Source organism: Mchenga conophoros, linkage group LG18 (genome assembly GCF_057382185.1).
Source record: "Mchenga conophoros isolate Kocher_MC1m ecotype Shallow Benthic linkage group LG18, M_conophoros_male_GT1.1, whole genome shotgun sequence".
Taxonomy (NCBI): Eukaryota; Metazoa; Chordata; class Actinopteri; order Cichliformes; family Cichlidae; genus Mchenga; species Mchenga conophoros.
In genome coordinates, this window is record NC_140543.1 from 29253888 (window position 1) to 29279516 (window position 25629).

The 25629-nt window shown below is 41.0% G+C and overlaps 1 protein-coding gene across 2 annotated transcripts in view; it reads left to right on the forward strand.

Moving 5' to 3' along the window:
* Positions 1 to 25629, forward strand: part of cdh24b (cadherin 24, type 2b) — a 160530-nt gene that overhangs the window by 66594 nt on the left and 68307 nt on the right. For both annotated transcript variants that reach the window (XM_085253247.1, XM_085253248.1), the window contains exon 3: positions 11308 to 11602. In XM_085253247.1, the coding sequence (XP_085109373.1) occupies positions 11308 to 11602 (295 nt within the window). The remainder of the gene's footprint in view (positions 1 to 11307; positions 11603 to 25629) is intronic.

Below are 25629 nucleotides of genomic sequence, written 5' to 3' on the forward strand. Positions count from 1 at the left end.
AGGTTAACCCTACAAGGTTAGTCGGTGTCAATGGTGAGAAATACAGTGAGAGTTTAAGTGGTGGAGTATGAAGGGAAGAAGGCTGTGCAGGAGCTGAATTCATGATTATGCATAGCCCAGTGTGAGCTCTGTGACCATGACCTTGAGCTAATATTTATGCTTTGGCCTAGACTGTGCGCTCCACTTCTCCCCGTGGCCCTGAAGGAGCCCATGAGTCAGAGAGCTGAGGGCATGGGCAACAGTGGAGGGCAGAGGAGGCTAAAGTAGAGGAGACGACACATGACTGAAAGGAACTGAGTGAGAGAAAAGAACAGGAGGTAGTTACAGTGACAGAAGTCATCCTGCTGTGAACCTGTTGGCTGCTCAAATTAGATTTTTGTACCTGTAAACCCGTAACATTAACACATTACTAATATTAAAGCATTAAATTAAAAAAGCACTTCTCTATTCATGTGAACATTAATGCTGTTTGTAAATGAGGTTGTTGCATGAGCACTGAATTTTAGCTTCCTTAGCCTAGACGGCCACGTTACTGTTAAAGCAGCAAAGCTGCCATCCCCAAAATGTCTTACACATTTCCTCATAATCAGGACATTCATTTCTGCTCAGTCATATACAGTAACTGGCCACACATGAGTCTACTCCAGTCAGGTTTTGTTGACCTAAAAAGAAAATAAATCACTTTTATCGTGTGCCAAACAAGCCCACAGCTACTCAAGCAGCGCTGTTGGTCTGTAAAGAAGATAGACTGCAAGAGTTGTAAAATGTGGGTCCATGATATGTTTAAGACTTATATACACTGTATAAAGAAGATGGGAGCAGCTTCTGGGTCTGAAAAGTCAAACCAGTTTAAAGTGCTTTAACCTCCTAGGACCTGGCGTCCACATATGTGGACATCACATTTTGGGTTATTTAGACCAAAATACTCAATTTTGCCCTACATGGGCCTGATATCCACTTACGAGGACATTATACTGCTACTGTTCTATCAAAATTTTAAACAAATATCCTCATATGTGGCTCTGATTTTTCTTAAAAACAAAAATAAGGTAAAAAAATAATCTGGTAATTCTTTGTTTTTACAAACATCGGGCCCCAATCAGCCCAAATATCAAAGAGAAATTGAAAATGCATGCCGTGGAAGAGTTCGGGTCTTAGGAGGTTAAACATGTATGAGCTTTAATGACTAACATTGGACAAAAAACAACAAGAAAAAAATTCCCAAGAAATTCTGGGAAATTGATTTTTCCATCTCAGTAAGCTCACTCCTAATAAATTTATGGTCTAAATTGCTAGTTCCAGGTCTTTTTAATAAAGCATGATGCTTGTTTTTGGAAAGTATAGTCAGTTTTAGAGAAAAACATAAAACATAAAAAGGTTACACTGTGGGGTGTGGTTTCTCTGCTGCATGGTTCAATTGTGACTTAATTTATTTAGTTGAATCCACACATCACTTGTGACCTAATGTCTTTCAAAAGACATTGTGGCAGTGGCAGAAATGCTGAACTTTGAGACTTCAAAACAAGATTTTCTTATAGCTACACAGAGAATTGTAGTTAATAGCAATTAAGATTTGTCTAACGTGTTTGGAAAGATTACCTTAGATTACCATGACCTCAGTGACTGAGAACCTACACAAACAACTAAGATTCAGTTAATTTAAGGCTTGAAAACTAAAATTTATGATAAAAACTGTATTTGTGTGATTTGTGAGCAAACAAAAAACAGATCTCCATGTGCATTTCTTTGAATACTTCCTCTTTATTGACGCACAGCTGGTGTGAAAAGGCTGTGAGGCGGGCAAAAGGCTCGGTTACAAAGGTGAGGGGGGTGCATGGCGAGGGCACGTCAGGAGATGAGATTAAGGTCGGCGTGAGATACGCAGGAGGCCGTGGGAGGGAGGGCAGAGGGAGCTGGTTGGAGCTGGCCACAGATGGGAGAGGGGAACAGAGGTGAACGAGGATGAGGATAGAATCACACAGGGGCACTCATGTTACTTTTTTTTTTAATGCATCCTGAGTAGCAAGCCTGAACAAACGGGCATTTTCTCCCCCAGGTCTTCCCTAAAGACATGCAGCTAGTGGGGTTAGGTTAACTGGTGATTTGACTTCTTAGATGTCTTAAAATATGCCAGTACGCCTTTGAACTGGAAACCTTTTAATCTAACTGGTCAACTAGCTGGTTACATCCCAAACAACACATAGACTTTAGAAGCTATATTGTATCTCCTGTTTCTGTTACTGGTATATCTTAAGAGCAATTGTGAGAACATCATGTATTATTCTTGAAAAAAATTATGCTTTCTATGTATATTGAGTAAACTAACACTTGACTAACACCTGATTCTCGTGGTGTAGATACACCATCTGTATCTCAGAGAAAAACGCAGGGAGCTATCAATATAGTAAAACTATGATTCAACTTATTCAAGTTTTCTTGTAATATATTCTCTATTGACATGTAAGACGTTGTCAGCCATTCCTCAGGCAATCCTTCAGCTCGACACCAGTAACTGCAACAAACAGGATGATAAACAGAGCTTGAAAATTCCCTTCATTATTGCCCACTTTACGCACACACAAATGCACGCAGGCTCCTTGGTTCCAAGTTGGTAAAAGCCATTCCTCTTGGCAGTGGCACGCGGTGGCATATATGTGGGCGATTTGCCCTTTAAATGTACAGCAGTGAGTTAAGCCTCCAGTGGCCTTTTCCAAGCTCGTCTCCTTCGGCTAAAAAATATGATGTGAAGTATACAACACTAGAGTGGAGCACTGAAGCAATAAAACACAAACAATCATCTGACTAGCCGCCACACACACTCACATACACACACTCTCGCTCTCATACATCAGCTGATTATGATAATCAAAAGTGGGATTTGCATACTCCGAGGCTAAAAGCACAGTTTTGTCCTGAATAATGTATTGCGGAGGAAGACAACAGTGGCGAGATGCATTGAGGAGCTTATCGTGCTAAAGGAAAAGTCTAATAATGATGAATAATAAATGCTCTGTTAGGAAGTGTGCGAGCAGGAGGAAGTGTGTGTGTGTGACAGAGGACTGTTCTGCGTTCTTCGAGGCCACACAGCATGCCCTCCAGAGACAGATTATATTAGATCAAACGGGAACAGGACAGCGTGTCCACACCACAACCGAATTAACGCGCCGACTGACACTAACCAAACTTCTATGCACAATCGATGGCGGATCGATGCTAAACAATTAACTGCGGCTTCTCATGACGTGTTTGAACCTCATTTCGGCGCAAGACAAACAGACAGTTTCAATACCGTCTGACATGTTTCCTTAGAGCGTCGAACAAAAAATGGAGAATTTCCACGGATTTGATTGAAAGTTCAGCCGGAATTTCAAACCCGTCTCCATGCGAAGGTTTCGCCTTCTGAAGTCGCAAGTGCTCCTGAGGGTCTCGCTGTATGCTGCTCACATTTCTGGGGAGCGGGCTGGGTCTTGTGTTTGAGTGCCTCTGCATAATTGGAAGGTGTTCTTATGTGTGTCTGCATTGATTAGAGTGGAGAGCAGGACAGCCGAAAGAGCGCTGTGTAAATCGGCATGCACACGCGTGTGTGTGTGTGCGAGGCCCACCGGGTGAAACACTGCCTGCGTTCTTGTTGTGGCTGCGGTTGTTTTATGCTGTTCTAATGGTTTGCTTGAGACTAGTAGCGGGTGTTTTCTCATCATGACAATTATTGGCTTTGTGGGGATTCTGGCTTACAGTTATGGATAATTAACTTGTCTTATTTTTGTTATTGTTTGGTTAAGACTCACAAAATAATTGCTGCAAATGTGACGGGGCAAGGCACAAGCAGTTGTCTTGTCAGGTGATATGACCGAATTACAATAAAAAAGCATTTTTTGCCAGATTATGTAATCCCCCCCAGTTTGGTAATAATCCCCCCTCAATCCACTGTGAGGCATGTGGACTAAGTGATAGTTGTGTTCCTTCCTCTGGCACCTTCTACGTGCCTGCATTTACAATACAGTGTTATTATTAACTTAAATATAACACAGAAATGTCTATTTGGTTTATTTTAATACGGTCAGTGATTTATTAGGGATTATTAAGGAATTATTACATCCCGTTTGAATCCACTAATGCCCGGTTATACAACTAGGGCATCATGTGTTTGTTTAGCTAGTTATGACGCTATACTGCATATCTGATCTGTTGTAGCCTGATCTAATCTGATCAGGGACAACATAATCTGACATAATTCATTCTTATGTTTATCATTTTGAATCTGATTTGTCTGTGTGTGACGCTGGTAACAACTGTGCATTTAAATGCTGCTGGTGTAAAAACACATTTTAGTGGGTGATGATGTGGTGATGGCTTATTTTATTATGGATTAGCAGGAAAAACCCACAATAATTTAGACGTCAACAACAAGAGACAACACGGTCCTGAATTTAGAGGCTTTTATTAAATGAAATTGGTTGAACCAATCAATCGTAAAGATACCCCCTAAGGATTTCCCTCACAAAACTTGGAATTATTCATAAATTCAGAGTCATTAAATACATTGCCACTTATCCTTACTTGGTCCTCAGTGGTGCAGTCATCAGATTACACATAAAAATTACATTTTCATAAATTAAAGCCGGTGTAGGCCACATGATTGTTTGATGTCACTGTACAAAAAAACAGAAAAAGACTTCCTGCACACCAGCTGTAAGCGCTGACATACTTTAGCACGTATAAAGCAAAGACAAACACGCCCATATGTGGTGGGGCTTAGAACAAACACGTTAGAGGGGGCAGCTGCAGAAGTAGGGCTATCCATTTTCAATTTTCTTTTTGGTGTTTTGCTTCCCTTCCTTAAATTTCCATTTACTGCAACTTTAAATAGATTAAAAAAACATGGCCTAGTGTGTCCCACATAATACATCTTCAGATCTGTTAAATTTGAATCAAATTGGAAATGTGGATTCTTGATTCAGATTCAACACACGAGCACACTGTAGTTTGCACGAACCCTATCGCACATAATTTAACCTGCATGGGAGGTGCGCCAGAAGAAAGCTAAACAAAATGTTTGCCAGTGAACATTAAAGCAAAGACCAGGCCTTTTGGTATAAAGCGCTCTGGATGGCCACATTCAAAATTGAGCTGTTTGGCCACAGTAACAGAAGACATGTCTGGCACAGATCAAAGACAGCTTTTCAGGAGAAGCGGCTCGTGCCAACTGTGAAGCATGATGGTGGAAATGGGATGGTTTTGGGGGTTGCTTTGCTGCCTCCGGGACTGGGCAGCTTGCAGTCATTGATCCTACTATGAATTCTCCATCATATGATTGAGCGCCTGAAGATTATGTGAGGCCATCTGTCTGAAAGTTGAAGCCGAACAAGAAGTGGAACCTTTCAATGGGATAATGATCCAAAATGCACAAGTAACTGCACCAAGACAAGGCTCAAAAAGAAAAAAATGTGGTGTTATGGGCTGGTCCGGTCAATACTTTACAGATTTAAATACCAAATATCCTGCAGCTCAAGGAGTTTTAAGAGAGTTCTGCACACCGATGCTGCAGACTAGTGGGCAATTACGCAAAACAGAAGCATTCATATTAAAGAGAGCTTTTAAAGAATAGTATTACCTATATAAATAACTCAAAGGCTAATTTTTATTTTTCTGTGTATCACAGAGGATTGAATAGGACAGACCAGGCCAGGTGTTCACATGCAGTTTGTGCTCTGAATGTATTTTATTGTTTTGGTTTACTTAGGCTTTGCTCTCCTTTGTCGTCTCACAAGCAGAGATGGAGTTGCATTCCTCTCCTCTTGGGACTGACAGCTAAGACACCTGATGATGGCAGAGCCATCAACGCTTACTGATTTTAGTTATTAGTGCTTTGCAGATGCTGGCCTTAGCCCTGCGCTGTGCTTTAGTAACCTTCCCACACTTCCTGGCCTTCCCTCAATGGTTTCTTCTCTCTCCAGGTCAGTCACCACAGGCTCTCAGTGGCACACAAACACAGACTCAGACACACACACACACACACACACACACACACACACACACACACACACACACACACACATTTTCTCAGTCAAGCCTTGGCTCGCTGTCCACTCTGTGCTAGAACTGTGCCAAGTGGAGGTTCAGCCAGGGCACAAGGAGACTCGCAGTCATTACACCTCTTTCTTTAAAGTTACTGGGGCCGGCACACTCACATACTCACCTGGAAGGCCTGTTGTTAAAACGGTCACGTATAGTAAGACACACATGCACAGTTGCGTGCACACATAAATGCTTACACATACCCTCAAGCAAAACTAATGATATTGCGGTGGTAGGTAAGCTGGCCACAAGGCATAGTTTCATTTCAAACGGGCTCTCTGAACTCATGTGGGCTCTGTCCCAAATTAATTTTCCTGATGTTTTCCCTGATCGGCCCGTTTCTTTAGACATCTCTCCGAATCGGTGGGCCTGCTCCAAATCGATTGGCTGACCCTCTACCCTCTGCCCTGCTTGACACTCCCCGGCTGATATGACGGAGCTGGCTCAGCCTCAGCTGCCCCCCTCCCCACTCACCCACCAACGGTAACCCCTCCCTTTTTACCCTCACCCAGCCTTGCTGCAGAATTTGACTGCTGGAGCTGGTGGTGGTCCCATAGACCTCTGGCTCTCTTGAAGTCACCATGCACAAGATGAATAGCTTCCCCTCTTACAGCTTCAACAGGAGACGGGTCGGTATTCTCACACCTGCCTGCGTGACCTTGCAGACGTTTCCTGATGTGTTTGGGAATTGAACCCCACTGCCAATCACAGGGCTCGGTGGTGTACGCCTATCGGCATTTCACGTGAGCCACCTGATTTACCGCACTTTATCTTTTTTTTTTTCTATTACTGTAACCTAACCACCATCTTAGCCTCAAAGCACACAAGCACATCAGACGCACACACACACACTGAAGTTGTAGGGAATAACATCCACATTCATTAGGCTAATGCACAGCTGTGGAAAAAACACATTTTCCTGGTGTTTTTATGATTTATTGTGCAGCAGAAATGTGAAATTGTGTATACGGGATATTAGTTATTTAAGTGATTTAGAGGTTGGCAGAGAGTACTTTTCCTCCTCGCTTCATGATTTATGGTTATTGCAAAAATGTGAAATTGAGTATATGAGTATAAGCATATTACCTTATGATAATATAAGTAATTGAAGAGATTTAGGAGTCTGGGGAGGCTGGGTGTTGCATACACAAGAGGCGGTGAAGAAAATGGGAATGGCAGCTTATCAGGCTGAAATCATTCTGCAAGCAGAGGTGACACAACAGTAAATTTGGCTTTTGTGGCCAGTGGCTTCATATTGTTTGGCTCTTGATATATTTGATGGTATATCAGAGGGATATGAAATGTACGAGTTATGAGATGTCATATCATTCTGATGTGAAATATGGTGATAGCCAGTTGTGTTATATATAAAATTGTTTGGTTATTTTCACACGTTTCTGTAGCCATAAATTACCCATAGCCATTATGTTGTTAAATGCATTCCCTTATTATACTTTCCTATTAATCTTGGAAGAACAGATAAGGGTGAGAGGTCAGCCTTAAATGGATTTGGTTTCCTTAGGCTGGTCTCTCCTGCTTCAGAATGACTCTGAGCAGTGCTTTCAATCAGTGCTGCCACCACTCACTGTGGTAATGATGGCTGGGGCTTCATTAAGAAGCTCGTTAAGTCCCCTCGTTAAGCTGCAGGGCCGTTAAGACTTTGATTGTTAATGGCTCTTCGTTAAGGGGAGTGAGGAACCGGGCTCCCGTGGTGGTCCCGACCAGCCGGGTGTTTTGGCCAATTGGCCCCAGTTGGCCTGCTTAGAAGATGAGAGGAAACCTAAATACTGTGTAGGTCATAATTTAAATACTTTTTAATGAACTTTTGAGACCCTGACTGCAAAAATACTTAATTTGTTCAAATATCAAAACCTTTTGAACCTGCAAATTTGCACTGGTGATGGACTAAAACAAATAATTAGATCTGGAAAACAAGTGAAGAGAAAATTAGTTTGCATATAAACCAGTGCCACAACAATGTCTTGGCCCATTGTCAGCTGTGTGGATGCAGATTTTTTTAAAAGACAGTGATTAGTAAAGTGTCTTTCTAATAAATTTTTTGCCTCATTGGTGCTTTGCACAATTTCCGCGTGTCATTTTGAAATACACTGAAAGTGAGGTGTGCACCAGTTTGCCTGAATGTTTACAACACTGCCTCTAATAGGGTTGCTATATTGTACCGAGGGTATGAGGTACATGGAGAGACCATTTATCTGCTTTATTACTATAGGTGGTGCAATAACATATATTTGAGTTGGGAAATCTGATCTCAAGTGGTGGCTGGAAGTTCATCCATATGGATGCCATGTATGGAGTGTGTTCGACAGAAATGAGACATGCCATAATTGAATTTGCACGGTCAGGTCCTAATTGGGTTGTAAATAATGTGCCTTGTCAGAGTTTATGTAGGTGTTTTGTGAGCTCAAAAGCAGACAGGCAGTGAGGAACCAGGTTCTAAAGCAAAGGTAAAATCAGGCGGTAGCCCAGGGACAAGCATTGTAGTGAAAGACTGGTAAAGAGTTTGTGCTTATGGGCAGGTAGAGATAAGGAGTGGCTGAACTGATTAGGGGGAGTGACAGGCTAGTCATATAACTTGGGAACAGCTTTCTTCACAATAGTATAGGTGTAGTAAAAGGTGTAAAAAAAATATATAAAAAAGCATTAATTATGGCCTGATTCATTTTAACACCTTTTTTTCAGAGTCGTGAGACTGTGGCTTCCTTCATACTGTAACTCATTGAGATACTTGAGTGAAACTGAGGCATCTTTAATGTCATTAGCAGCTCTTGAGCTTTTCATGCTGTGACTACTCAGAGTCTGCTGTGAAAGAGGCCCATTCAATGAAGGTTAGTGGTGGGAAGTGAAAGTGGGTAAAAGAGAAACTAATTAATAAAAGTAACATGATGATTCATTATTGAGATGTTAAGAATATTAAACACTCACTAAATTTTTGCAGTGGAAAATGTCAGCAGCAAGTTGCATCATAATCAACTTGCCTCCTAAATGTCTCTGTTTTGGGACCCTACTCATCCACGTGCACAGACAGAAAGCCAAAAGTAGGGAGGCGTTGGTAAGAGGCCATGACAAATGGAAGCAGGGATCCTTGACAACAGATATGGCAGTAATATGACCAAATCAAATCATACACAACATGGAACTGAAATGTAGAGGTGGGTTGCAAAGCAGCTTGCAGATGTTCATCACCTATAGACAGGTTAAAGCAGCTTAAATAAAGCCTGCCAACTGAATGGTATCAGTTGGTATCAGATCATGTAGTCTAGCACTGAGGTCAGCTGATGTTTCTTCATAGTGTGCTTCAGCTAATGCTATGTTCAGTTTGGGTTTTTTTTTGTTTCTTTTCTCAGCCTGAGCAGCTGCCACTCCTTACACTTGGTCTCTTGGACAATTGCATCAAAATTACTCAGATTACTTGCCAAGGTAGTCTTGGCTACAGGGGCTACATGTTATTTGTAATGTAAATTCTAAACCCCAACAAGGACATATGAGAGAAATATGTCGGAAGTGATCCTTTTCCATCATGTCCTGTCACAAATGACTGGTCATCCAATTTCAAAGAGTTGCAAGAACCCATACATATACATGTTTCCAGTCAACCAGGCATTTGACTGGAGGTAGAAGGAGAAAATGTGCTGGGCCCCCAGAGACAATGAAGACAATTATAAACTCTGAACATAAATAGTCAGCTGGACATGCAAATGTGACAGACGTGAATGTTGATCTGTCTTGTCTGTCAATCCGTTTGCCCAAGGCGATCAACGTGCAGAGAGGGTCATACATAAAGGAGCACGTCTCCTATGTGATAACTAAAGTAGCTTAGAGGAACTAAGCTAACATGAAGATTTTTAAGCTAGTTATTGAAGGCCTTGCATTTTCATTTATAGGTCCATGAAAAGAAAAACATTCAGGAGAGCAGTGCATCTATGTCTAGCTTGTGCATTCTGCTCACGCAACACTCTCTCATGTTGGTGGGTGTGCCTTTAGATTTTCCAATTTACGTTGTCATTAAAATACACAGATCTTCTGAAGGTGAAGTGCTGTTTAACTTTGTGCCATGCTGTTTAATTAGCTTTAACTTTTAACTGACAGTCTAGACTTATGACTGCCATCTTATTTATGAATAAGCCTTGTCACGTGCTTATCGTTTACCCCCCATGAAGCTGGCACATCCACGCCATCCCCCCCCCCCCCCCCCCCCCACTTGAAAAATAGCAAGCCTTAAAGTAGATGAACATTTCGATTCGCAGTATCCATTCTCATTTCATTTAGCAAATGTGCTTAGCTGTTGCCACGCAACAATGCTTTCCTGAGCTAAACCCACCCATCCCCTCCCCAGTCGCCTCTCTACTCTCTCCTTTCCATCTAAAGTCACAATGTCACACTTTCTTGCGAGCGGGGCCTAATTTAGCGCTCCTTTTTTTGGTCACAGTTTCTATTCGATCCACGTAGGTTTGGGGGTAATGAGATTGAATCTTGATGTGCTCACCACATCCCGCTGGCTTGTCTCTCGTCGGTCGCGGAGGACAGCGTGGAGCCTTCCCTGATATTACCTCTCCCTGCATGAGAGGACGCCGGTCGCTCTGCTGCTCTGCCATCCCGCTAGGCGCTGATCCAATAAACCTCAAAACAGGGCTGCGATCGATACTGCGTGTCCCATTGCCACACAAACTCCACCCTCACTTATACACACCTATTAGTTACAGAATAATTGATAGGCCTACTGTTTATTATTCCTTTGATTTGGTGCTTTCATTAAATAGCCAAGGCGTTGCATGTGCACAGACTAGTAAACTCTCCTCTTCCACAGCTGCTGGGAACTGAATGGGGGCTTTAAGCGTGAGTACTTGAGCATGTGTTCTGGATAGCTTTAAGATTAAGGAGATCCAGGTTCATAACTGCTCATACTGCAGGAATAGAAAGATGAGACACAGCACAATGGCAGGAAAGTGTGTCTGTGTGAGAGAGGGGGGTATTGTGCCTATTTCTTTTGTCTGCTTCTTTTCAAATTCATTATATCCTAGAGGCATGCAGAAGATAATCTGCTTGTTTTTTGTCTTCACTGACTGGCTCAAAAAAACAAACTTAATTTTTAACTGGTGTTTACTCTTGTCTTTCTTCCCCACTGTTTCCTTACCATTTCCACCCGTTTCCTTCCTCTTTGCTTCCATTTTTCCCTGTCTTTCTTTTTTCCCATTTCTGTCCGTCCTCACTCAGCTCCACACTGACATGGACAGGAATGATGGACGCACAAAGTATGTCCTGCGAGGCGAAGGGGCAGGCTCGGTCTTCGTGATAGACGAGAAAACGGGTAACATCCATGTCACCAAGCCGCTGGACCGTGAGGAGAAGGACGAGTATCGTCTCATCGCCACGGCCACCGACAGGCAGACCGACCGTGCTCTGGAGCCCTCGTCACAGTTCATAATTCGGGTGCAGGACATCAACGACAACCCGCCTGTCTTTGATGAAGGCCCCTACAGCGCCACCGTACCTGAGATGGCAAATATAGGTACTGGGCGGGTGGAGGGTTAGTTTAGAGTTAGTTTGGGGGTAAGGATTAAACAGTGTGCTGTGCTTCACAGTGAATGATATGAGATAAATAAATGAACAGGTGCCTTTGACCAAACAGTTTTAGTGACTCATTGAGGGTAACTACCCAAGGGGGTTACTTACCTTTAATGGCTTTTTTTCTATTTCACAAAGCCAATAGGAACAGTAAGATGATGCCAGTTGGCAGTCAGTTCGAAACACCTTAATCAAAGCAGTGTGTGTCATATTGTGTGAAGTGGGTTTTGCAATAATAATGCAGTTATAAGGGAGATGTGTAGTTGAGAAAACCCATTTTGTGGTCTTTTAAGTTATAAAATGTAACATTACCAGATATTATTGTTTTTATATTAAGTATGCAAGGAGACACAAAGCATCCAGAGAGGTTTTCTCTGGCAGACTACAGCTCCTGGTGGTGGTAATGATAGCTAAAAGTCAGACTAACTAATCCTTTGTGCCCTCATTAGCAGCAAATGCTGTTCTGTGACCAAGGATAGCTTCCAATAAACCACACCAATTCAGACCCAATATGTGGTACTTTAATGTTAATGCAATCCTCTTTTGGCTTTTTTATATTATCTTTCATTTATGGTGTCCGTATGACCAGGTAGCAAGTTTAGGGGAAAAGCTAGCAGCTAGCTTTAACAAATTAGAATTGCGTTGCAGATCTGCCATTGAGTAAAAAACCTATAATAGACAACTATAGAGACAACTGTGCAACAAGCAAACAAAAGAATATTTTTAGGTCGTCTCAAGTAACGGTGTGCTACTGCTGACATGGCCCATGAAATAGAGTTGGTAGGGTAAGCTGCCACAGCTTCTGTGTAGCTGCTGGTAGACTTTTATCAAGATAATGCTTTTAAGACACAAATAGTTGTGTTGTCCTGATGAATTAACGCCGTCTGTTAATGTTACAAACAGTAGCAATGATAACAACATTAATATCACCATCTTATTATTAGCTATAGCACCTCAAAGATAACAACAGACATTTAATGTGGCTATCATATAACTGCTAAAAGTACTGTAGCAAATGAGTACATAATCTTAAATTATTTTTTTTTGCTATACATTTTTTTGACAACTCTGCTGTCGGCTCATTTACCACTGTTTTGTTTCATTTTTGAAGCAGTCTATAATTTATGCCACTAACGTCTTTCTATAGTTCCTCTGCTATTGTTTACACAGACTTTTTAAAGTCACAATACTGTCACTCAAGCTAAAACTTACCCCAGAAAGCACGTTCTATTAACTTTGATCTTTCAACAAGGATCCTGTAGTAAAGACACGGTGTATCTGATATCCCATGTCTGTCTTGTTCCTGCAGTAGCATAATAGTGTTGGTCCATTGCAACTGACCAATCATATTGTTGCATTGTCATAGCTTTGCAGTGTGGGGGAAAGAAATACCTTTATGCAAACTCTTCTGGAACAAACTGTAAGCATTTCAAGCGCTTTTCTTTCTATTATTAATTTATACAATATAATAACTATTTTTATCAAGTTAAAGGTCTGCTGTTACAGTAGCCAAATTTAGGTAACTCATGTTTGTTTGCTAGTGATCCTTTTTAAAAGCATTAGCTAACTTCTTGGGTAATGCTAGGTGAATGCTCAGACAACTTCATTATTAAAAACACTAACACGGGGATATCAGATCGGGCGTGCCAGCGCACAAACAAGGAGAAGAATCTAGAACTTTGGAAAAGTTGCTCTGGTCCAAAAGCATGTAACAAAATATATGAACCAATTAATAATAATAATAATGGATTGGATTTATATAGCGCTATAAGGCACTCAAAGTGCTTTACAATGCCACTATTCATTCACTCTCACATTCACACACTGCTGGAGGCAAGCTACAGTTGTAGCCACAGCTGCCCTGGGGCAGACTGACAGAAGCGAGGCTGGCATATTGCGCCATCGGCCTCTCTGACCAACACCAGTAGGCGGTCGTTGTGTCCTTGGGCACACTTGCCCAAGGACACAACGACCAGGACAGAGACCCCGGGAATCAAACCGGCGACCTTCCGGTTACAGATGCGCTTCCCAGCCCCCTAAGCCACGGTCGCCCCGATTAATTAACATTAATTAACTAGTAAAACTAATACAAAACATTGTAACTCACAATACTTTTCATGATAATGTTGTTGTCACCAGCTGTGCTCGGTCTAAAAGTACTGTTGCCACATGTAGCTACTAGGGGTGCAACGATACACAAAATTCACGGTTCGGTTCGATAGTTTTTCGATACAAAAAAAATGTTCATGCCTTTTTAATTTGTCATTTATTAAAATTATAAATATATATTTTAACTCAAAAGTACAGTTTTTAAATTTAATGTTGCTGAAATAACAAAGTAATAAAAAAATAAATCTATCTGATCGAGAAATCACTCATCTTTGGAAAAGAGAGTTTATTACAGAGAAATGTCTCTTTCCAAAATAAAAGCTATACTATTCGCTTCTTCTGGGCTATATTCTCAGCAGCATATTAAACATATCAGGTCCCCATAAGGAGAATCATGTGCTAACGGCTGTCTAAATGACTCGGGTAAAGTTTGTAGCATGCGTGCTTGTTGTTTTTGTGTGCTTCCACTTGTCTTTGCACTAGGATGATGTCGGAGTAAATGTGCAGTCATATTCGTTGTGTTCCCACTAGTGCTGTCAGCGTTAATCTGAAATGACGTTAACGCCACAACACGGCAAATCTCCGTTAACGAGCTACCGCGGATCGCCCTGTGCGTGGGGCTGGACGGCCAACACGTTAACGAGCTAACTGCGCTAACATACTAGTTCCCACCAATGTAATTGAGCATTGCGTGGCACAACCGACATACCGTTTTACTTTTGTCCATGACGTGCTTACCTTCAGGGTCATACGTCACATGAAAACCAAAATAGTTCCAAACGCCAGATCTGAATTAGGGTGGGCGAGGTTCAATTTGCCATGTTGCAAGGAGAGCTTAACTTCTGTCTCGCTAGCTTGCCCCCCTGCGCTCAGTGAATCTGTGTTCGACTACTCCGCCTAGGCTGCACTGTCGAGCGCAGATCCACTGAGCGCTCAACACAGACAGCATCGTCAGAAGGAAAGTTGATAAAATAAATTAAAAATTTTGTATTGTTCGATACATATGCGTACCGAACCGAAAGCACTGTTCAATATCGATACGAGTATCGTTGCACCCCTAGTAGCTACTTGTTGTTGCTCTTATTCACCAGCTCCTCATAGTTTTTGTGTTCACAGACAAGGAAAGCTGCTCAAAACTGCCCTCTAATTTCATTACCTCAACTCTCTGATGTCTTTGGTTTGCTCAGTAGCCGCCTGCAATCCGCTGACTATCTACAAGACAGCACGGACCCTATGCAGTTGTTAGTTTAACAGGCGAACCTCGTTGCAAACATGAGGTAACATATATTGATTTCCACAGGTTTAAATTGTATCTGGAAACTTCATCGCGTCACACATATTCCTTTTTCTCGTCTTTCATGTCCTTTCTCCAGACTGATGGAGTAATAATAGCAAATATGAAATCATAAATAATATCAAGAGCAGGAATAAGATAAAACTTGATAGATCGGGCTATTGAACTTACATTCTGTATACAAACAGAGGCTGAAGCATTTTATTGGTTTACTGTTTAATCAGAATATTGTAGCAGCCAGTGGCTGCTGTCAGGCTCTTAAATGATGGATGGCCCACTTGACCAAAGCTAGACAGTATGTTTTATTAGTTGTATCTCCCGGGGCTGAATCGTCGGAAGGAATTTTAGTCAACAGCCTAGAATTTGTGGTGTGTATGGCCCTGCAAAGATATGCCAATTATGCAATGAAAAAGTGAGATTTTATCAGTTATTGTCTTTAAATTGAACACTAAAGACCGAAATTTAAAACCTCTGTTAGATCCAATGTATTATAAACACCAATTATGAAAATCACTTCCTTGTGAGCATGAGCTAATAATTGAAATATAATAAGCATATTAATGTAGCCAGAGGAGTCTTTTTGAGGATTTTGACAGCTGCAGCCATACAGTCTTTATACAGTTCAGCGGCCACAACATTAGTGCCTGCAGGGATGCTGTTCACTTTGAATCAGGATTTATTTACAACTGAGGACACAGTCTGAATCCTGCATTTAATGCCTTTACATTAAATGCAGCTTAGTAAAGCTTCTAAAAAGAATCTGGAAAGCTGTTGTTTTTTTTAATACGCACTGCATATCACCTGACTGTGTCCACAAGAAGAAAGCAGAAATCTGCATGCTGATGTCACTGGTCCACATTTGCATAATGTTTTATCAGAGTGTGTTTTTTTTGTCTCTCGCAAAAATGGACCTGCTCTTCTTGCCAGGCCACAATTATTGGACTACTTCTTAATAAATGTGCATAAAAACATTTATTTCCGTGATCAGATTCAAATTCAAAACAGAAAAGGTCCTTAAAAATGCCCTCGAGTCACTGAGTCCCACACGATGAGATTTCTGCCAAACCTGTTTCACGTCGGGGGGATTTTTGATCACGAGCACTGAACATTTATGGCGTCTTTGGGTGCTGCCGGTTAATTCTGCTTGAACCAGATTTGAATCAAAAGCCCAAATAATATATAACTACACTGAGCATAGAGAGATATTGAAGCTATGTTTGTGAATGCACCAGTGCTGCATAAATAGATACATTAACACTCATGTCAAGTGCTAGAAATTACATTTCATGTGCTGGGTTTCAAGGTAAATTATCACAGTTGTAAAGATTGCTAAGAATAAAGCACCAAGCACATTTTCATTAAGAGCACCCCGGCTTGTCTTCAAGGTTAAGTTATGCACAGGGTGAAGTTTCTTCTGTGAAATTAAAGGGACACACATTCAGGCTGGTTTGCATACAGTAAAATTCAGAGAGACTGCCCTTTCCCAAAGAAGCGACTCCATTAGTTGTTTGCGCAAGCTCTTGTAATGACCTACCCTTGTATTTTAAAGTTAAGCAACCTCTAGAAGCTGTTTGAATAAATGCACATCAAATCTGTCCTGGTGTCATCACCTCTAGATTTAGGGGAACTCTGGACCCTGGTACCATCATGAAAGTCAAACCATGGTGGGTTTATTTCTAACCCTAACCAATAAATTTTCACGGTTAACTCAAACCAAGTAGTGTTTGTGCCTAAAATCAGCAACACATAGATATCACCAGAAATATGAAGAGATATTGAGATATCCAATTCTGTCCCCATCAAATTAGCCTACAAGACAGCCATGCACAGAAATCTAAACAGGCTGCATTTTGATGCAGATGACAGCCACTGTGACTGGTTATTGATTTGCACATTGCCTTTCTGAAACAAAAAGTGGTAAGTTGTCATTGTATCCAACTATCCATCTCCCATTTCCCCATTTTCATAGCTGTGCTAAGCCACGTACAGACAGCCGATTCCAACAGCTTCTCTCTTTTTTTTTGGATTGCAGTAATTTCAGTAAAAGTAGCTGTTGTTCAATATTAGCTCCAGCTCCAACACGACTCAGTTTCAGTCACAATTTGTTGAAAGAAATCAAAGCGATTCAACACTGCAGCGCAGACGTCTTACTGCCAGCATTTTGGAGGGAGGGGCAATTGCAGAGTAAAGAAAGTTAGACAAATTGGAATTGGCGACTGAAAATAACAGCAACAGACCAAGCTGCACATCTCAAGGCAAAGTGAAAGTCATCAGAAAACAAGTCCAGTCTTGTGGTCAAAGCTTGGGTCCTGCATGCTCTTTAAACGTCAGAGTACTGGAGGTTTGGTATGAAGGTTTGAATAGTCAGATGATTTAAATATTAGTCCTGACAGTTTCTTTTTGTGCACTCGAACTGATATTCTATTCAGAACTGGCAGCGAATTAAGCCTCAAGCAAATGACAAATTATCACACTTAAAAGACTGAAAAATAATTAAGTAAAAACAACCTGTTCTGTTTCTAATGAATGTTCAACTCAGTGATGCATATGACATGTTAATGGGGTGTCTATCATTGCTTTATACCTCTTCAAAGTCAAAAAGCACTGTTAAAACAGCAGCACAAACATGTACTCGTGTTATAAATCTGCTCTCCTGATTGACCGCTGGGAGGAGAATATTCTCTGTGCTGTTCCAGCAGAGCTTTGTATTCATGTAGCCGGATACAAAGATCCGGGGACTCACTGGTGCCCTTCTCAGATTCTAACACCTAGATCTAGTTTCTCGAGGGCCAGGCGATGAAGGGCGTTTGTCCTGCTAAAATCCCATTAAAGCATATGGGACATAGAGGCTTTACCTTTCTTTAACGGAGTTTTCAATAACGCATGAAGTGGAACTAGAATATATAAAACACGAAGTCGTGGTTTTAAAGTACTCGATTTGATTTTTGTGAAACTTTTCTGTTAAGTGCTCACGTTCGCTCCCAGTTTTTTCTATCAGGAGTGAACAGGTCAACTGATGCTGTTCAATTTTATTACTCTTTTTGGCATGAAATTGCATCTCTGTTTCTGCCTGCTCACACCAGACACAGAAATTTTCATGGCTGCAGCCAGTAGATATGCACGCACACACACACACACACACACACACACACACACACACACACACACACACACACAGAGTCACACAAACCTCTTCAAAATCTAAAAAGTCAAATGCAAATACGAACTCATTTTAAATGGGAAGCTTGCAGAATCTGTAATAAGTTAGATTAATAGCTGATTTTTAATGACACTGTCACCAGAGCTGCTTGCAGGATGTATGAGGCCTTTCCCTTTTGTTGATTAAATACCTGTGGCCATCACACAGCGGCAGGACTGAGACACTACATATGTTTCGTCATTGCTGATTTAAAAGATGTGCAGCATATAATTATGCAAAGGTCAAACCGTGTGGGCTATTAGAAAGATCATACAGCTGTTATTATTATTATGGGAGCTCCAGCTTATGCAATCATGTAAATGACTTAAACAGACTTGTTTTTGTTTTAGCATATGCAGCTGGGTCTTGATTGTGTGCATATAAATGTGGACCAAATATGCCGTATGTAACTGAATACAGAGCATTTAATCACTCGAGCAAATGTACAAATAGAAACACATTTTAGGGAGCAACATAAAAAAAAGGAGGATAATCTGCCTATTAGGGAGGCCGTCTATTCATACTCGAGTCGCGTATTCTGCGCTGCTGCTTTGGGACTCAGTTTTCTACCAGCCTGAACTTTCCTCTCAGCTCATTTGGAAACTGACATCCACTTTAAAACGGGATGATGAGCTGATGTGACTGTCCATAACTGAAACCATGTCTCGACTCCAACTGTGAATAATCTATTCCGCCTCTTAATTATGTATGCATACTGCTCCAGCCTCTTTCCCCACACTGCACTGTGAATCAAAATGGCAAGAATTACTTGGTCACACCCACCCGGGCTCGTACCCTGTGATTGCACTCGCACGAGGTTTTTGGGAAAATTGAGCCCCAGTTTGTGAAGCAAAGTGTTGTGAAATGCTTTTGCTGTGACATAAAGGATGGATGGATTTCTCCCAAAAATGAATACATGCAGCCATTCGTGGAAAGGCAATAAAAAGTAGGTTTCCGTGGCAAACACCTTTAAATCCATTAGAAATCAATCGCGAATACCTCGGCCGGCGGGGACCAGCTGCGCAATCTAAAAGCACAATTTTGAAATTCCTGTTTTTGTTTCTTTTTCATCCATGTGAGGGACACTGTTTATCTCAGGAAAAAAAACAGCACACTTCATCTGAATTCATGAGGATAGAGAGGAGGGTTTTTTTTAAAGCCCCGAAACCGACATTTAAATGAAACTGGAAATCCAGAAAATGAAAAAACGTTCTAACCTGATCTGCCTCATTCCAAAAAATTATTTCATTTTCACTTGAAACATGGTGATAGAGTTCATGTCACAGCCACGGCGACCCGATAACATTTCTGTGACCGCCGAAAAAGATGTAAGGTGATTGGGATGCGTGGAATAGGAATGAAATACGAGGAGAGGGCAGAGATTAGGAGGGGCGGTCGGGGATTTTTGTGCTCATATTGCAGTGAGATCTCAGAGTGACAATAAGTGTCTAAGATTGTAATTCAAAGCATGACTGCAGAGGGCTTGTAGGAAATAGTTTGTATGTACAAAAAGTACTCTAATTTCCATTTAAACTCTGCTCAGACCCTTGAAAATGAATTCTACTTTAAGGGGCACTCTTCCCTCTTAAAGTGAGCAGAATTACTTTCAGGAAAACTTTAGAATTTGCCAGAAAAGTGGGTATTATTTGAAATAATTCACCCCTAAACTGGTTTGTTTAGAAAAGTTCTGCAAATTTGGCCTGATGTCCTCACCATCTGCCTCTTAGAGGGTTTTCCAAAACATCAAGGTCCCTCTTGCGCTGAATTGTTTAATTCAGATTAGAATAATGACCCCGCCAGCATCCTGCCGGGGCAAAGCCCAGGGATGTGGGGATGAGGCAGACGAGGACTATTTAGTAATCCTATCAGCCACCTTATGAGCGTCTGCTCCGCACAGCAGCTCCGTCTTCAGATTGAGTTGTTCAGTCAATCACAGATTCAATATTTACTTGACGATTCAATATTTACCGAGGCGCTTTGCAGCACGCGTGACTGAGGAATGCAGCGGCGAGGATCCTATCAAACACTCGTTACATCACGCATTTAAGGGTGAGATTGGGAGGGAGGAGGAGAGGATGGAGGATGTCTCATCTATTGCAACGAGACGCTGATGCAAGGTGTGCTGGAACCGAGCCTGATCCGCTGCTCGAAACGTGTTCCCGTTTTGTGTCGGATTCACTCGACTGGTTACACACATCTTGTCAGATGTGTATCAGCATTGCAAGAGAATGACTCACATTTAAAGTTTAACCTTCAGTATAAATATTTAAAAAAACAATATTCTTAGACATATATAGCTGGGGGAATGAGTCTTGTTTCTGTTGCCCCAGAGGACAGATGTCTTACACTACTGTAGGTCTGCTCCTTTTAGCTGGATGCACAGCGCTGTGAATATTGGATCCTTGTGGAGTGTGGCTGTATACATGGAGCACGGTTGGAAGGGTGCATGCCAATAGCTTCGCCTCCGCCTAGCACTTGTTGCATCAACCTCAGAAGTATATTGTTTGATCCCTGAGTTTGATTAGTTTTTTATTTTTTATTTTACTGCTGTCAAAAGAAACATTTTGGTCTACTTAGCTCCTTATGTGCTTCTGCATTTATCTGCAATATCTATATGAAAAAAGAAAGCCAAAAACATAAAGACATTCAGACGCAGATGCTTTGTAGTCTGGGAGCGAAGCTGCAATAGTAGAGTGCTTTGAACTGAAACATAAAGTGCACATAGCGCTGTAATAATTTATGTTCAAGCTCGCAGGAAGATGGGAGAAGTGGAGAGAGAAATCAAAACTGAGAATGGATTAAATTAATGGCCAAACATCTGAAAACATGGGTCCAGAAAAATATTCCTCTCCTGTTCTGCTCTTTTACTGTGTCTCAGTCCCTCAAATAAAATACACACACTACAGGCTTTTTACTAAAACTAAAAGCAGATGTAGGTAAACCATAGATATATAAATATATTTACCATGTAGTTGCACTGCACCCGCCAGCAGGCGTCAATCACAACCCACAGAGTTTGAAATGCCACAGCAGGGTGAGCCGTACTCTGAGATGGATAAATAAATAAATACAGTTGGGTTTTCATTTAATTCATTTTTTTTCTTATTTCCAAGATCAGACTTCCGCGCAGTTTGTTTAATGTTTTGCCACTCTGAGCAGCCACTTCATTTCCTTTGGGCATTGCATTGTAAGACAGTAGAGCACATAAATAACACACTCAAAAATCAAGCATTTGCTAGAATGCGCGCCAACTCTCGGGTATAACTCCAGTTTCTTTAATCTCGGTTGTTATTTTTGCCGGCTTCACAGTCATTTCTGTTTACTGTAAAATTATACTTGTCAAGATAACTGTCCAGATGAGATGGAGAAAGAGGAAAAAGTGGTCCAGCTGATTAGACAAACACATCAGAACTGTCAAATGTATTTAGCGGAAGCGTCTCTTGTAAACATCGCCAGCAGCTTCTACCAAACGTTAATCCATTCGACTGACTCGGTGAAGGTTTGTGAGTGACATTATTGATTGTTTGCTTGCAAATAAAATCTAATGACATCTATTTGTCAGAGAAAACTACTCATTCAGCATAAAATGTGTTCCTGTAAATGATGTTTTTGGTATTTTTGTGCACTGGTCAAAAAAAAATCAAAGGAACACTTTGGAAACACATTAGATTTCAGTGAGAAAAGACAGTCGTGCTGGATACTGATGACTGGAAATGAAATCAACATACAGAGGGCTGAATTCACAGAAACACAGAAAATCAAAGTGAAAATAATGATGTGGCAAGCTAGAGAGTACAAAAACGATATGTTAGAAGCAGTCAGGATGTCAGGCCCTCAGGCCACCCTCATGAAGTCTGTTCCTGATTGTTTGATCAGAGACATTCACACCAGTGTCCTGCTGGAGGTCATTTTGTAGCTCAGGCAGCGCTCATCCTGTTCCTCCCTGCACAAAGGAGCAGATACCGGTCCTGTAATCTCCTCCATGTTTTTGAGACTGTGCGGGAGACATAGCAAACCTGTTGGCTATGGCACGTATTCATATGCTATCCTGGAGAAGTCGGACTACCTGTGCAACCTCTGTAGGGTCCAGGTATCACCTCATGCTACCAGTAGTGACACTGACTCTAGCCAAATGCAAAACTAGTGAAAAACAGCCCAAAAATATCAGGAGGGAAAATGTCAGTGTCCTCTACCTGTACAAACATTCCTGTTTTGGGGCTTGTCTCATTGTTGCCCCTCTAGTGCACTTGTTGTTAATGTCATTAACACGAAAGCAGATGAAACTTGTTAACAACCCCCCTCTGATACTTAACTGACCAGATCAATATCCCACAAGTTTAAATGACTTGATGCTGATAAAAGCTGTTCCCTTTGTTTGTTTCATTTTCTGAGCAGTTTATGTTATTATTGTGGTTGTAATGTGTGGCTTCACTTCAAACCCCTTTAAAATTTAAAAATGCATTGAGACGAACCAGTTGTCTTTTAGTTTTTTGCTAAAAATGATACAATAAGATATATTTGTGATAAGTAAAAGCATCTTTGTGTGAACCCCTTGTGTAGAAATTGTAGTCGCCACTAAATGTTTCTGGTAACTATCGATCAGTACTTAGAGGAGATTTCGTCTCCTCTAACAAAAGCTTCAGCGTTTGATGTTGGCGGGTTTCCTGCTTCCTTCAGCTCATTCCAAAACATTTCTATAGGATTAAGGTCAGGACTTTGACTTGGTCGTTCCAAACCATTGGCTTTATTCTTCTTTCACTAATCTTTGGCTGTGGGTCATTGTCTTACTGCATGACTCACTTTCTCTTGAAATTCAGTTCGCAGGGAAATGTCCTGACATTTTCTTTAAGAAATCGCTGGTGGAATTCAGAATTCATTGCTTCCCCTTTTGAAGGTAAGCTAACCTGGCACAAATGGAGAAAAACAGACCTAAACCATCATACTGATACAGATGACAGTAACTGCAGGTGGGATAAGGTTCTTATGCTGGATTATTGTGTCTTTCTTTCTCCAAACATGAAGTGTCTTATTTAAACCAAAATTTGTTGCATTATTCCAAAAGCCTTCAGGTTTGTTCTCGTGATCTTTGGAAAACAACAGACAGGCAGCAGCTTCTCTTTTTGAGAGCAGAATCTTTCTCACTGCAGCCAAGCTATGCACAGATTCAGATTTCAGTGCTCTCTTGAACTCATGAATATGAACATTAGCCAATGTGAGAAAGACCTTTAGCTGGTTACAGGCTACCTTTGCATAATCACTGACCTCCCACACTATACCTTGCTCTTGCTGTGATCTCTTCTGTGGAGGGCAACAACGGTCTTGAATCTTTTGAATCAATGCACTCGAAACTTTGTCTGAAGCCCTTTGAAAGCGTGTTTGTTTATTTACCTCCAGAAGCTTCCACTTGAGCCCAGTGGTTCTCAAATTCTGGCGGGTGGGGGGCACAACTCAAGCGAACCTTTTAATGCTAGTCTGTAGAAATAATCCTAAAGAAAGAAAATAATGGGAATCTGGTCTTTAAGTGATAACGTATGAACCCTGCTTCCGGGTCCAAACTACTCTGCATTTATTAAGGCTACTGTGATTTTAACATATTATAATGCTCGGTATCTTGTTCTATTTAATCTGAACACATCCCATGAAAAAAAGGCAATGATCACTGTTGGGCTCTCTTGGTTTTTATTACCACTGTTCAATTTAAAGCTCTGTTTTTAAAACCTTACAATGTAACTACAGCCCAGCCCATGCAGCAGTATATTAATGACTAACTTCATATTGTGGATGAATTATCTCAATTGTTCACTGTGTTTATATTATGCTAACCATAGCTCTGTAGCCCGCCACCACGTAGCACATCGTTATATATCAGCTAGCCCAACATCAGTAGCACTACAAACATCGCTGCTGTTTAGTTTTCTGTCTTCATTTATTTTGGAAGTGATAGCAGAGCTGTACGTTTTAATTTTTCAGAAATCTCTCAGTCAGAACATGGTGTGTCATCTTTAGATGGAAGCTAGCAAGTTAACTTCCTGCTAACTTCTAACTCTGTTAAATTTCATAAATCCTCTTTTCATGGATGCCTGGATGTTAAACTTAATTGTTACACCTGGTAAAGCAGCAACGCTGATCATTTTATTAAAGATGAAAGGATTTAGACAGTTTTTAACTCTCGGTGATGCCGCAGTGTTTGTTTAACTTTAAAGCGGAGTTTGGACCCAGAAATGGCTAATTATGTCAGACTTAAACACCAGGTTGGACACACAGGTGCGTAAAGTCAGGGAAAATGAGACTAGGGGAAACCTCAAAGAAGGCACAAAGAACAAATAACTATCAAAATAAAGAAGGAAGTGAAACATGATAACTGAATTGAAAAACAAACACGAATTTACTGACACAAGAGGATGAAAAATAAACTCTAAAGAAACAGGAACTGAAAATGGAACAAACCAGCAATATGAACAGAACTATAACCAGGAAAGTAAGTAATACAATCACCAGAAAATACTCAAAATAAAGCAAAACTATAAAGTCCATAAACACGAGATGCTGTGGCAGTATGTTCAAAGCTCATGTTATGTTATTTTCTTGCTGTGAAACCAGTTCAGTCAAGTAGAAAGTAAGACACATCCAGCCAAGCTTGAGCTTTGCTAATATGACAAAGCATAAGCATCAGTAAAATATGTCAAATGTACATGTACTTCGTTGCTTTCTACTATAGATGAAAAGAGCTATAAAATGAGATCCTAGTTGTAACAAACTAAAATGATCTTTTGTTTTTACATGTGCGACTGCATGACGAACTGAATCCACACCAAGTCTTCTTTGAAACAAACAAAACCTCTCTCCCATCAGTCTTTGGCTCTCTGAGGTGCAGCGCTTACATGCTTTACATCTGCTTTCTGTCAATAACCGCTCTGATTCTTAACTACCCACAATGGATCAGTAACCGGTTGATCTCATGCCCCCTTTCTGCTCTCCCTACGCAAGCACACGCGTACTTTAAACTGCACGTTTGTTGTTGTTGCTGTTGGTGGTGGTGGTTGGCTTTTGTTTTTTTTTCTTCCATAGTGATTCTCTCAAGGCTTTGATCAAATATAGAATAGAAGCTGCTCCCTCAAATCCACGTCTTCCTCCTCCATCTCATCTGCCTCTGAGTACCGTTGGAAGAAGTCATTCCCTATACACTTCTGTATAAATACAGACATCCACCATACAAATACATGCTATATGAAAAGTGTTTACGCTTCATATATTCATATAGTTTCATTTTTTGTTGAAAATATACCCCACAAAAAATTTCCTGGCAAATTGACTCAGCAACAGCCGTAGAAAGAAGATTTAGGAGAGGGTGAGAGAGGGAGAGAGGCCT